General features: G+C 37.8%; 1 protein-coding gene across 5 annotated transcripts in view; it reads right to left on the reverse strand.

Annotated features, from left to right (window-relative positions):
- Positions 1-14,995, reverse strand: part of LOC129775895 (lateral signaling target protein 2 homolog) — a 389,728-nt gene that overhangs the window by 24,461 nt on the left and 350,272 nt on the right. For all 5 annotated transcript variants that reach the window (XM_055781116.1, XM_055781115.1, XM_055781117.1 and 2 more), the window contains one exon: positions 3,776-3,820. In XM_055781116.1, the coding sequence (XP_055637091.1) occupies positions 3,776-3,820 (45 nt within the window). The remainder of the gene's footprint in view (positions 1-3,775; positions 3,821-14,995) is intronic.

Below are 14,995 nucleotides of genomic sequence, written 5' to 3' on the forward strand. Positions count from 1 at the left end.
CCTTTGAATCTGGCGAAACTACGAGTCCTACGAGTGTTTGGAACCTTGAATCGGAAGAATCCTTGAAACCGAATAAGCGAATAATTTCTGAATTCGATGAACTTTTGAGTTATTCGAAAATATCCGCAGAATGATATTTTGAATCTGATTAGCCTCTATTCTGACGAATCTTTAAATCTGATATGGTCAAGATTTTCTATTCGACGAATATTTGAATGAAATTAATATTTGATTTCTTTTAATTAGAATTTTTCTATTTTCGAATCCAGGGCGTTTTTCAATCTTTGAATCCGACGAATCTTTGAGTTTGAAGGAAATTGAAATTATTTGCATATTAGAATTCGACAAATTTTTGGATTTGATGAATTTTTAAGTTCGAAGAAATCGAAGTAAAATCTTCAAATCTGGAGAATCTTCGGGTCCGATTCATCTTTGAATATTTCCTACCGATGGATCATTCAAACCGAGGAAAATTTAAATTACTTAACCTGATGAGCCTCTGAATCCGATGAATCCTTGAATGCTATGAATGTGTGAAATTCTGACGAATTTTCGAATCTCTTGATTCCACAAATCTCAATTCCACAAATTCAATCTTATGAGACTTCGGATTCGACGAGGCTTTGAAGAGAAGAATTCATGATTCCAACGAATCTTTGAATATGAGAAATGTTTGAATCGAATGAATCTTTGAATCCAGCGGGGTTTTTGAATGCGAAAAATGTATGAATCCGAAGAATTTCTAGGTCTGATGGATAGTAAAATCCGTTCATTCTTTGATTCCAATGAATCTATCTATTTGACGAGTCTTTGAGTCAAAACCCGATGAGTCTTCGAAGCGGAGAATTTTCGCGCTCAAAGGAAATTATACGAATTAATCAAAGGAAGTGATACGTTGTTAAACTTTTGGATCGGATGAATTTTTGGATACGATATGTCTTTGAATGCGACGAATTTTTGAATCCGGTGAACAAAATTAGTCTTCGGATTCGATGAGGCATTGAAAGCGAAAAGTCCTCGAATTTAATAAATCTTTGAATAACAAAAGCATTCGAATTTTATGAAACTTTGAATGCAAAGAATTATTTAGTCTGACGAATTTTAGACATTTGGACGAATGTGATGAAGTTACGAAATTAGAAAAAAAAACGGGTTCGGTAAATACCTTTGAGTTCGGTGATGCTTCGATTCTAAAGAGAAATGACAAATTTTTGAATTTAATCATACGAATTGGGAAATTATTTGAATCCAATGAATCCTTGTATGGTATGAATCTACGAATTCGATAAAATGTTGGGTCCAATGAATAGTTACATCTGATTATTGCTTGATTCCAATGAACTCAAAAACACAAATCATCAAATCAGATAAATTTTTCAATTAGATTAATATGATGAGTCACTACAATAGATCAAAGTAAAGGTCGCAAAGGTTCAGGGCTCCTACAGAAGAATTTGACGAGTGTTCAGATCTGATGAGTCTTTGATACTGACGAATTTTTGAATCTTTTGATTCAACGAATCCTTGAATCCTTGAATCCTTATGCATGTTCGAATTCGGTGGGCCTTTGAATGCGAATAAACCTTGTATTCAATGAATGTTTGCCTACGATAAGTTTTCGAACCGCTGAATTCTTGAACCCGACGAGTGATTGAATGCGTTGAATTTTTTGAATTCGAGGAATGATGGGTTCCGATGGTTATTGAAATCCAATTATTCAATGATTCCAAAGCATCTCTCTTTTTGACGAGTTTTTGAATTACAATAGTCTTTGATCCTAACGAATCTTTGACCTTAATATATTCAATAATGTACTTATTATTGAATTTTTAAATCCGATGAATATTTCAATTGCGGATTCGAAGATCCACGGAACCTTTCATTCGATCTATATTTTAATCTTTGAATCTTGTGTTCATTCCAGTTCGACGAATTTCAGGATGTTCCAAAATCGAGAAGTCTTAAGTTGTAATGAATATTTGAATCCAATGAGTCTTTCTATTCGAGGTATTTTTGGGTTCGATAAAACATTGAATCCGAGAAGTGTGGGAGGCATGCTTGAATCTTCGAATTCGATGATTCTTCCTTTAAATCCAATGAATCTTTCAATCATTTGAGTCCGATGAATCTCAGGAATCTTCAAAGTAAGAGAGTCTTATAAATATTTGAATTCCAAAATAAGAGAGTCTTATAAATATTTGAAATTAGGCATCCGGTCGAGTGTTTGAAACTGTAGACTCTTTGAACGAATCCAAATAATTTTTGAATTCGATAAGTCCTTGATCGGTATCCCATCCTAATCTTTGAATCCGATGAACCCTCTTCTCAATCTTTGGATCCTTTATTCCAATAAATGTTTTCATTCATTATAATCCGGTGGATAACAAGAATCTTCAAATTCGGAAGGTAATGTGGGTTGTGACGAATATTCGGTCCCAATGAGTCTTTCAATTCGGGGTATTTTAGAGTTCCGATAAATCTTTAAATTTGACAAATCTTTTAATCTGAAAAAAAAGTGGATTTTCGAATTTGGCGAATATTTGAATTTTGGAATTCGATAAATCTTTGACGCGGAAGTATGCTTGAATCTTTGATTATTCGAATCCAATGAATTGTTATTGATTTGAGTTGTATGAATTTTCAGAATCTTCAAATGTTAAAGGTTTTGACTGTAATGAAAGTCTTTAAATCCACGGTATTTTTAGTTCGAATAATCTTTGAATCGGATAAATCTCTGAATTCGATGAATTTGATGAATTTCGAATCCAACGATTACTGAAATTTCGAAATTCGATGAATCTGAAGTATTCCTGAATCATTAGATTCATTAATTAGATCTTTAAATTTTTGCTCCGATGACTCTTTTTTTTATTCATTTGAGTTCCGCGAAAGTCTTCAAATTTTAAGAGTTTTTAGCTGTGATAAATATTGGAATTCAATCAGTCTTTGAATCGGAGGTATTTTTGGATCCGATTGGGACTTGCGAATAACGAATAACGAAACATGATTTGCCTGCAAAAATTAGCGTGAAGTTCTTTCAAGTTCAAGTTTAACAAATTCGCCCATTGCATTAAACTTAAGCTTAGTCTTCTTCCAACAGTGCTTACAACGATGTGTTTCATAATTTTTTTCGATCGATTCTCCGTAGTTGTATTATTCACAACAAAATCAGCAGTCCAATAAAAAATTAGTTTTTTTTTGTTTATTCGCATTCTCTGGCCGCAATCACTGCTGCACTGCTTTTGACAGCTGTTTTGTTTCTCCCATACTTGTGTGTGCTGGGGGCAAGATGGCAGCAGTGTCGTTATGGGAGGGAATCCACCCAAAAGAATGAAAAAAAAAACAAACTTCGCCTTTGATCCCAGCGATTGTGGATGCATTTTTACGGGGCCGCACTCTCGTTCGCCTCTTGTCCGCCCGTAATCATCAGATCGGGATGATGGATGATAACGATCGAGTAATGAAGCTGATAATCGACAAGCTGTCGCGTGTCGCCGTTTTCCTCCAATTTCGCGTGCGCTCACCGGAAGCGAACGGATTGAGGCATCCCATCCCATGATAGGGCGACGAAAAAAAGGGCCGGAACAAACATTCGATTGATTATTATTGGCGGCGAGGAAACCGATGAAAAAAAAGCTTGAACTGTGACTTAACTCGTGCCACGTGGCACGTGTCCGATCGAGCGGAAACAAAAAATATATTTTAAGGAAGGGTTATGGCGGAAAGTGTTGAATAGATAGATGTGCGCGATATCTGCTGCTGCTGCTACACTTACCATGTGACGGAGGCGGAGACGGTGATTTGGACAGGCGGCTAATGTCTGAAATGAGAAGGAGGAGAAAAAAGATGAAGGGAATTAGCGGATTGTTGGAATATACGCGGATACACACACATGCGTGTGCATCGGAACAGTTACAACAGATAAAACGGGGACAAATTGTGCCCTGACATATTGGAAAATCAGCTTTGCATATATAGAGCGAGAGCCGGAGTTGGCAGGGGAGGAGGAGGAAGGAAGGAGCCTGCAACAAAGGCATCTGCGCACCTTGTTTCCGTTTCTTTTGTGCGCTTTTATCGTACCAAACGGCAAAAGCAGTGCTACATAGCGCTACTTTTGGTAAATGCTCATTTCACGCCGTTCGGATAGAGCTCTAAACCTGTATGGAAGACGTTTCGTTGACAGGAGGGAAGACACACAAAAAAAACGAGCACAAAATCATATGCTTATTTGCATAGACAAAAGGAAATTCGAGCTTCGATGCGACGAGCATCGATTCCAGAACACACCTTGCCTTGGTGCATTCAAATGAACTGCTTTCTAGGTAATATCGGGCATACCTTGTGCTTGTGCCGTTTGTGCAGCTCGCACCGTACAAATTATTTTTATTGATGAAGAACAACATTGTGAGAATGGTTCCCTGCCGTCCCACAGAAGAAAAAATCGACATAGGCAAATAAATTACACACCATTTAGAATAACAAAAGGTAAAACGCTGGGAATTGCATCCACTTTTTTTTGCTCTCAGCTGGAAGTTACCTTTTTTGGCAACGGAAAAAAATATCCTGACGAGATGAGATTAGCTTTGCAGCTTCAGGCTGGACAAATATGTTTTTTATGCATACTCATCCCCCAGGATTCTTCCCTCGGGCAGACAATGGAAAATTGCCTATAATTTACCAGTGACTTTGCATAAAAATCGCCACTCATACCGATAACTGGTCGTCCCCTTTGCCATTTGGTTTATCGACCATTTAGCATAAAATTATTTTGGGCAGTAATTAATTAAAACCAATCGACTGATCGATAGATGGCGAAACGGCGACAGAAGGTCAAAAGTTGTCCCCTCGCAACATCACACCAACTGCGATGTTGCCTGCCTGCATTACCGAGATCGATTTGCATAAAAATATTTGGACTTGTTTTCGTTTCCCCTTCTTCCCTTGTCCTCATCCCTGGACCCAGAGCCCCGTAAGCAGCCGGACCATAATTTACCCGAAAGCGAAGGGGTCCGGATCGCATGCGATTGCGATTCGATCCGATGCGTGCGAGTATAAATTTTAAAACCCTCTGGGAACAATAATCCGGCTGCAGTCCGGCAGTATGTGTGTGTCCACATAAGTAACTCTCGTAAAATATGGATGAGAGCAATTCGAGCCTCTGTGCGAGCCGGACCGGAGGCTCATGTTGTCACCACAACACGCGCGGGGATGCTGTAAATAATAGGTATTATGGTGGTGATGCTCCTAATAATGACCTTTGCGGGGGCAGATGTCACATGCGGGAGAATCCTTTCATTGCCTTTGGCCAGCATTCTCGGAGCAACTCGTCTTCATTTGGATATAAAAGGTTCCTCCCTCGCACACAACACCCGGGGAATGAAAATATATTGACATGTGCGCACACACACACTGTTTATGACTGTGGCAGGGTCAGTTCGATTTTCCGAAGGGTGACACAGCCGACGGATGGTCACGGAAAAATCGGTCGAATTTTTAATCAGTTTGCAGCTTGACGAATGCTAATTGAATCGCTCGCTGACCGTGAAGAAATAAGCCTGATTGATGGTCAGTCAGGGTCGTCATCGATGGGGTCGGGTCGATGAGGTTGGATTTCGGTTTCTGCAAACAGAAGCTGCTGCTGGTGCGGCGGTGTCAAAGGTGATGACAGTGGTAAGCGGTTTAATAATTGTGGGTTTGGGGTGAAAGCGTGACACCGGGCAGAACCATTGGTCGCGATTTGGAATTGTTTTCCATAATGAATTGAATATTATTCCAGTGCTAATTGGACTGACCCTCGAGTCATCACCTTGTTTACAATTACATTCTGTGTGAAGAGTCAGTAAAAATGAAGCATATCCATCCATAGTTATTTCTATTTCGATCAGAATTCTCAAGCGTTTAACATCTCATGATAGCAATAATAATATTTTTTAATTACAATCACAATAATCACATTTTTAACATAGAAATTGAATGAAAATTATCTCTGCGGTATCAATAGTGTATTTTATATAATAAAGTAATATTTTTTTGCTAATTGTGCAAAAAAAATCAAACGAAAATTGCATCTGATAGTAATTTAAAATCATAATGATGAATTGGCTAAAAAGAGTTAGGACCTTTGCGTAATCGAATAACATGAAGTGGAAAGTTTCATTTAAATTCTAAGGGTGCTCATACACTGTTTGACCGAAGCCAAATATTTGACTCTTTTTGACAGATAAAATTTGGTCAACGTGTACTGATCAAATATATTCTACACAAAACACGACAAGCAAATATTCAATTATTGGAATGCCTAAAATATTTTTTCAGTCTGTTCTTCGAACCTGTCGGTACATGGTTAGGTTACCTTGAATATTTCAGTTGATTTTTTCCATGTTCGGTGTTTGATATTGTTTACTACTGTTGAAAATTGAAGAGTGACAAACAAAATAGTGTTTGTACAAATATCAAATCAAACCTTATCTGTCAAAAAATATCAAATATTTTACCTCCGGGCCAACAGTGTACGGCCACCTTAACAATTCAAAACTGCCTCCGGGTTCGCTTTTCTGACAAAGAATAATTTGCCTCACTAAACGGATATCGCTACCAGACGTCGACACTGTACATTTGTCATTAGTAAACCATAATTTGCTAATCTGCAAACGACAAACGTTCCCGCTGGCAAAGCTGGCGTTGTCTTTTCGGTGCACCTTTTGTTATGATTTGTTTATAAGCTCGAGTTACTGTTTTTTTGAATCAGAAATTTTGTGTTCATAATTGAGGGGCTTAGAATGAAAGGGGTGTAAGTGATTTGATCGAATTCTCTACATCGACTCTCTCTTCTGGTCATAACTTAGCTGCAAATACATTCCCAGTTGTATTTGACAATGTGGAAGATAGGTCAGAACCTCATCTATCGGATTCTATAGCGAACTTAAATAGGAACTTTTTTGCAGTTGAGTTATTAGCTAAAGAAAAAGTTGATGAAGAGAAATCGATCAAGTCACTTACACCCCTTGCATTCTAAGGCCCTCAATTGAAAGAGAAACAAAATAGAAAACCGATTTTTATATTTTTGTGGTAGAGTTTCGAGAAAAGTATACACGCCGGTAAACATTGTCAACACGTGAAATTGAACATTTTCTTGTGCAAAATGGGTTTCATTTACATGGTTCGCTACCTTCAAAACGAAAAGAAGAAACAGAATCGGAGAAATGAATCAAAGAAACGCTGAAAATTATTTACGTTAAAAACTCTTTAAACTTAACTTTTCAACTTATTCACATTTCAACTGATGAAAGAGATTGATTTATCTATGAGTGCGCATCCACTTCAAGAATGATAATGAAATATCTTCAAGCTATCGATTGATACGAACAAGAAAAGTTATATTTCCCGGCCCCGTCAGGCTAACGCCACATGTGCCTTAATAAAATATATATTTTGGAAAAAAAAAAGAAGAAAAGTTACGGAATGTCCGTAGATTTTCATCTAAAATTTAAATTGCAAATATGACTTGTGATTCTGATTCTTAATCAAGGTCTGAGTCTGAAAAACGGATTCTATATCGGATTATAAATTTGTTTATGGAATCTCATGTTTTTAATCTAGAATATGGAGCCGGCTGTTTATAGTAGAATCCACGTCTGCCAATTGAAATCTTGATAATAGAATCTAGTGTATGAATGGGCATCCCAAATACAGATCTGGAATCCACATTTGGTGTGTTGAAATATGGAGTTTAGATCTGGAATCTGATTCGATAAAAAAGGGTTCTGGATTAGAAATCTGAATTTGAACCTTAAAAATTTGGAACATTTATCTGAAGACAGTTTAATTTTGTATTGTAATTTGCGGAGGTGTGAAAATCAAAATAAGGAGTCGGAATCTGAATCTGATGAGCAAATATTAATTGAGATAAATAGAAATGGAATCTGTTATCTGGAATCTGGGATCTGGACTCTAGGATCTGATTCTGGGATGTGAATTTGGAATCTTAATCTGTAATTTGGGAGGAAATCGCGTTCTGTAATCTAGAATACATATCTGGAATTGTAGAATATCGGGCCTTTAATTGAGGATCTCTGCAACCTAAAATTTGAATTCTAACGATCTACAAAAAGGGTTTAAAGTCTGGGAATGTTCAATCTTGATCAGAGTGAGGTGTCTGTCTGAATATAAAATTCAAACAATAAACTTCTGTTTAGGAAACTGGACATGGATTCTATTTGGATCTGAAACGCAAAATGTTCGAATTTGCAATCCAGAATCTCAATCAAGGATCTGTATGAAAAATCGACGATTTTAATAAAGGAATCTCATCATGAATCTGGGTTTAGAATTCAGTTTTCATATGCGACTTCTATAATATAATCCAATACGTTTAGATCCAAACAGTCTTCAATAGGAAGTGCGATTGTCTTTCACTCCACGAAATGGATGTTTACTTCGGTAAACATGTTTTGATTAGCTAAGTTTGTTGAGTAATAAATCATTTGTCGACAGAAATATTTCTTTTTTTCCTATATCAGTAGTTTGAATTCACGTGGTCCCCAATCTGGACATCTGTATTTCGAATTATAGAGATCCGAAGCGCGGAATCTGAACTCTGCGTATGAAATTTCGCTGTTTGAATATCCTCAGATAAAATCGGTAATATGAGTTATCAGAGGCTATAAAAGGATATAAAAGTGTTCTCCAAAGGCTTTCGCTGAGCACAATTCCGATGTTTTTGAAGAAATGATTTTTTTAAGTCTATTTTTTGAAACTGTGGTATTCTGTGTTATAACGTGTATTTTCGTCATGACTAAACGGTTGTTACTACTTGCTGTTTTTATCGTAGCTTTAATGGAAACCCTGTATGTTCTATAATGCTTCCATTTCGCACAAATGTTCGTTCCAAACCATTATCGGCAAATGATATACTCGCCCCAGGATACGGCTCGATCTTTTTATTCAACGATCATCCCTCCAAGCGTCGGTTAAACAATTGCTCGCATTGGAAATAATCAATTATTTCCCAGAGACCTTTTCAAGAAAGTAAAAAATAGGGAAAAAAAATGTAACACAGCCATAAAGAAAGAGAATCCAAAAAATTTTTAAAAAAAATCTGAATAATGATTGTGAAAAGAAAAGGAAGACGATCTCCGTTTCACCACCTTCTTGCTTCCTTCTTCTGTTCACCAATAGAAACTCTATCTGCATCGATTCTAGATATAGACAAATCGACACAGGGAAATTGTGACATATGCGTAACTTTTTCCCATAAATTTTCGTTCCCAGTCTCGGACAGCAAGACAAAAAAAACCAGCCGGATAGACCCACCTTTACAACAACCAAGACGACGATGATGATGATCATTAATGCTTGCCGTGATCAAAGCGCGCATCCTATGGTGTAGGAGGACAGAAGTATTCGAACGAAGCAAAAAAAAAATCGAAACTTTTCCCTTTTTTCGCTTACAAGTTTTGTGCAACTCTCAGGTAGAAAAAATCCCCCGAAGCCCGTCGGGATCGAATGCATTTTTTTCCGGCTCTTCCTGTCCCGGGAAACAAATTTGAAAGCGAAATTCCTAGCAGGGACCGAATAGAACCAGGTCAAATTCACCGGTCGCTATCGGAGCGAGCGATCTGAGCGATCTTTCGAAAATTCATGGGGGAGGATTAATATTTCAATCGGGACGTGCAGCGATTTTCCTTTCGTCCACCTAATCCTTTTGACGAATCGATAATTATGCATTTCCTGGATCGGCACAGATGACGAATAGGTTTCAACGCAAAATGCTCCGAACGGATGGAAGGGACTGAATGAAAAATTATACTCTCCGCTAGCTGCGCGGCTGCACAGCTCGAGTTGCCGATAATCGTTTTGCATTTGGAGCATAAATTTCGCTTCGAGGTGCGCCGCGGCAAGCAAATTAGCTTCGCCTCGAGTGGGCCGGGTTTCCCTCGCACAGTGCGCCACCGACCAACGCAACGGCGACCAACGCGCCGAGGGGAGCATCGTGCGAAACGAAATCTCATTAATTAATTATTATTCACTTTATTTTAATTATAATAATTACGTCCGTGGGGCACCCCACGGACGAGCCGCTGCAAGGAGCATTAAAAGGATTAGTCAAGCGCTAAATTGGAGTCCAACAGAATTAACTAAGTAAATATGCTAAAAGTGGAAAAACCTTCGAAAACTACCCTCCACTCCAAGCTAAGCTACTAAGGGAACCGATGGCGGAAAATTTGCTTACGGTACCAAACGGTACCCAACTGTCCGTCCGTCCGTTCCGAATGGTCCAATACAACGCGTGAGGTGTAGCCAGCGCCAGCCAAACATGTCTTGCGAAAATTGCGAAATACCTGGCAGCAGAAGCGTAGGCACCCATTCGGGGCGCGCATACAATTGTGCATGCATAAGAAAATATGTGTACCGTAATGAGGGCTTTTCTCGAAAATAATATGTGTATAAATATTTGCTCTGAAGGGTTTTCAGCGTTTCAGTTTCGAAGAACGTTATGTAAATTCAGGGATGAATTACAATTGCAGCTACATTTTTTCTCGATTGGGGCGAGAGCGGTGAGCGACAACTGCAATGCGTTTGAATGATGGATCGCCACGCCGTAATTAATTATCTCCTGCTATTCACAACAAACAGCGAAGAAACCCAAATTGCACTTTAACGCTCTACAAATACACTTTCCCCCGGCCCAAACGGTGTCTCTCGCGAGAGGAGCACACGCGTGCCCGGAAGAAAGGGGGTCTTGGAGCAAAACAGGAAGATATATTCATTATTATCATTAAAACAGTATAAATCATGTTGATTAATGAACTCGGTCCGGAGCGCGAATCGGCAAGTCGGGAGCCTCCACCATGTGTGTGTGATAAGAGATTACTTAGGATTTAGCGAAGCCAACGGCTTGCGCCACAATCTTGCCATAATAAACCGACAGAGAAGTGTCAAAATGAAGAAATTCAAATGATGTCTCATTTCTTCCCGCGCGTCGTTTGATCCCGGTTGCCGGGCTTCTCTTTTTGATGATGTGAAGGTGTACTAATTAATGAGTGACGCTAATGAGTTTTAACGGGCTTCCGAGCGGTGGGAGACGATGGCGCGCGCCTTTATGAGCTGTGACTAAGAGCTTGTCTTGTGTTTGTGGAGCGAAAATTTGAATGGGAAAAAGTGGCCGTAATTCCGTGAAAATGTAGTGCCTACAAATTAGCATCCGTGCGCGTGGTCCCAGGGTTTCGGGACTGATTTTGGGAGAAGCAACTCGGGAGGGGATGCAAATTTTCTTTCAGTAGAAATCCACATGTTGATTGTCTGATTTCCATCGGATTATACGGCGCTCTGTTTTTTTTGTATATTTTACTAATTTGCTCCAATGTTCGTTTCGAAAAATGAAAACGATGCGTGAATAAATTTTATTTATGTAAATAATGAGTCATTGGATTCGTACCGCTTGTTAATGTGTTCCCATAGCGTCGATTTTGAGACTCAAGTGAATCTTTGCATTTCTAACAAATGTTGGTGTCATTGCAATTTGAATTCGCTCTCTTGATTATATGAAGACATCGGCTGAGATTTCAAATATAAAAATTGATGATAGAATAACTTCAGCAATTTCAATCCCCTTTATACCGCGCGGCGAGTGACGTGAGATTGCAAAGTTTACTACTTTATTCTGGAAGCCACTTTACTTTACTTTAGCTCCTATTTGATGCTCGAGGAGGACACGACTTCAAATCTCACCTAGTGACGAACTATAGTCACGCCATCCGCCTGCGGGAATGCAGTCACTTGAGCCATCTCACGTCATTCGCCGCGTAGAATAAGGGGGAATAATACCTCATGATCTGAACTAATTTTTAATTTTTCCATGTGAACCGGCAAGGAAATCAAAATAATTCAAATGAGAAACCATACAAAATATCACCGATAATGCTTGTTTATAAAACAGATTTTTGTGAAAAGGAAATTTGACCGCCTGGCTAACTCACTCGACTGTTTTCTGTGGGGCATCGTTGAACGTAATACAAATAGTGCAACAATCGAATCGCTTAAGTCCAGATATTAAATCTAGTCACGGTGGAGATGGCTTTATTGCGACTAGTCACAGTCGTCATGTTCAAAAATACCTTACGCACTCTCTAGAGTTTTTCAGTTAGTATTAGTTAGAGTCAGAACTTTTTGAGTAATAATCAAGATAGTAGGTTAGTGATGCTGCTGGTAATCAGTTTCAGATTCTGGATTAACAATCTAGAGAGCTCAAGTGGTAACCAGCTTGGAATGTGAATTATTAGTTTTATGATATGTTTATAGCTATAACTCAATGAGGTACATATAGAGGTGGAGCAGTAGGCGAAGTATATCTGTATTGGCAAGCCAAATATCGTGTCGTAATTATTTGCGTTCAATATGGAATGTATATGGAAGAAACAAAACAATGTTGAAAATACTCACGGTTGCATGATAATTTGAGTCAAAATTACCATGAAATCATTCAACTGGTTGTTTTTTTAATAGATGACAATTATATCGTGGCTTATTTCGATTATTCATGTGGTAAAAAGGTCCAGAGAGCAGTCGTATGCTTAGTTCTCGAAAGCAGTAACATTTTCGGTGAAATTTTGATTAATTGGCGATTATTATCTCACAACATACACACCGACACTGAGAGCCTTCGAAACATCAACTTCATAACGGTAAAATATTGAAACTTCGTTTGTTTCTATGAACGTGGGGGAGTGAAAAAGGCACATGGAAATATCACTTTTATCCGTCTTTTTCGACGTCATTTCACAAATATTCACTTCACACTATCACATTAGCCTCATATTCAGCGGGGGCTCTACAAAAATGTACGTTTTAAATTGATAAATTACTTCCTGAAAATAGCATTTTTACATAGATGCGGTGGGCAATCAAAGATAAACACAACGACTGACGTCACTATTTGCGAAATAGTTATGGCAGCGCATGCTATGTCGCTCGAAACTCGACCATCTTCATTACCTTTTTTTCCAGGACATTGGCTATAACTCATTATTAATAAGTTGTCGTAGTAGAGTGATTGAAACCACAGAAAGTAGTTCTGCGCTTTTAAAAAATTTAGTTCACGGTAAACGGGTTCACTAGAAAGCTCAATTCGTTTTTGATATCTAATAACCTGAGATGTGTTTTCAAGAGTATAAAGATAAAGAGTTTTAATTTGTAACATTCAAAAAACGTGGATAAAATCTGTGTTTAATCTTTTGGCGTACAACAAACTATGTACAAAAAATCATTTGTTTTCTAATCATTGACCTTCAGCTTTTTCGAGCGCTGTTTGGTAAATTTCCGCATTGTGATTTCATCGAATTGATGAGAATGGAAAAAACATTTTTACACTTATTCTTCAGAACACCAAAACGGTTGAACCTCCAAGAAATATTCGCTTACCACATTTACTTGCGGCGCGTATTAGTGAGTGTTGTGAAATGCTCACGTTGTAAAACAAGTAAAAACATAAAGTCAAATTTTCGAATGTATTTCAACTGATTACACGCATTTAGATTTAATCAATTTTACATTAGCACACATGCATTCCTAGATAATGCAGATCACAAAATATCTCCTTTGCTCGGGTCAGTTGGGATCAGCGTTTTGCTCGGATTAGTCCAATACCAATACAATACAAACCAAACCAATACAAAACAAATCCCATTCATTTATGTTTCAAGTGAATTAAACTTATCGCAGTAACCTGCGCGATTACCCGTCTTTCACCGATTCGTGGCAACGGGAGTGCACTGAGGCGACATCTACTAAAGTTTTGACAGTTGCATGAAACAAAGATTCTCTCTTTCCAATTATCACACCTGAAAGTAGTTCTGAATTGTTGAAAGTAATGACACTTATTCAACCATTTTTATAGTAGTTTTGTAATATTTCCACCATAAAATCATCATTAAGAATAATGTAGAATCATTGCCAAACAAAAAATGGGTTCGTTTAAATTACATTTTTCGTACCGCTTGCATTGAATGTGTTTCTCAAGTACATAGAATTCATATTTGCAACGAAAGAGTATCCTTTTCATTTGATATTTTTGTTTGAAAAACTATGGAAAATCCCGACAAATTTCGTCCCGATCACAATTAATATTTTGATTGAAATAATTTCGAACACTCACGTTTCCCCCCGAAATCGTTTTCTGAACTTACATTCGCGATCCATAATAGATAACGTCACTCTAAATTCAATTAGTGATAGAATGAAACACTGTTGGAATTCAATTAAATTCAGTGCTTTCGCTTTGATTTTCGTAACCTTCATTTTAAAATTTTTATAATTTATTCTTCAAATTCGTTGATCTGTTCTCGAGTTAAAGTGTAACGCACGGACATCACATTTTCATTTAAATAGATGAACACCATTCGCTAAATAAATAACTTTTCATATCAAATTTTTTTCACACTTTCCGATTGGTTTTCTTAACATTTTTGTCATTTGAACCTGACGCAGTTCAAAACCCATCAAACTTCATAGTAATTATTCAAATTTGTTGCTCCAAACGTACAAACGTGCGGACGCCAAATAATTTCTATTTATACAGATAGATGGGGTCTTTATTCCTGAAAATTCATCTTCATTCTCGCCTATAGAACACAGAACACACAGCTTAATGCCGTCGACGCGAAAAAAAAAATCGAATCAAGCGTTCAGAATATTTTCTTAATCCAAAACATTAAAAGAATTGCACCACGAAAGCTGTATTTGAATGTTGCTCAGAGAAAAAAAAAACATTCAAACTTGTATCGCTTTCAAAGCTTTTTTCCTCGGGTGAGTGATCGGGTCTGATTTGTTCGGCTAAATTGTCAACGCCCACTGAGGTTGGGGACGGCAGCGAAGAATTTGTTTATCGCGAAAATGACTGAAGTTGCAATTGCAGCGAAATTTCAAAGAAAATCCAACGAACTGCTGATATTGCTTCCTCATATTCATACGCGTATTAATTGTTGACCAATTACGTTGT

The sequence above is a fragment of the Toxorhynchites rutilus genome, chromosome 3 (genome assembly GCF_029784135.1).
Source record: "Toxorhynchites rutilus septentrionalis strain SRP chromosome 3, ASM2978413v1, whole genome shotgun sequence".
In the NCBI taxonomy this organism is placed as follows: Eukaryota; Metazoa; Arthropoda; class Insecta; order Diptera; family Culicidae; genus Toxorhynchites; species Toxorhynchites rutilus.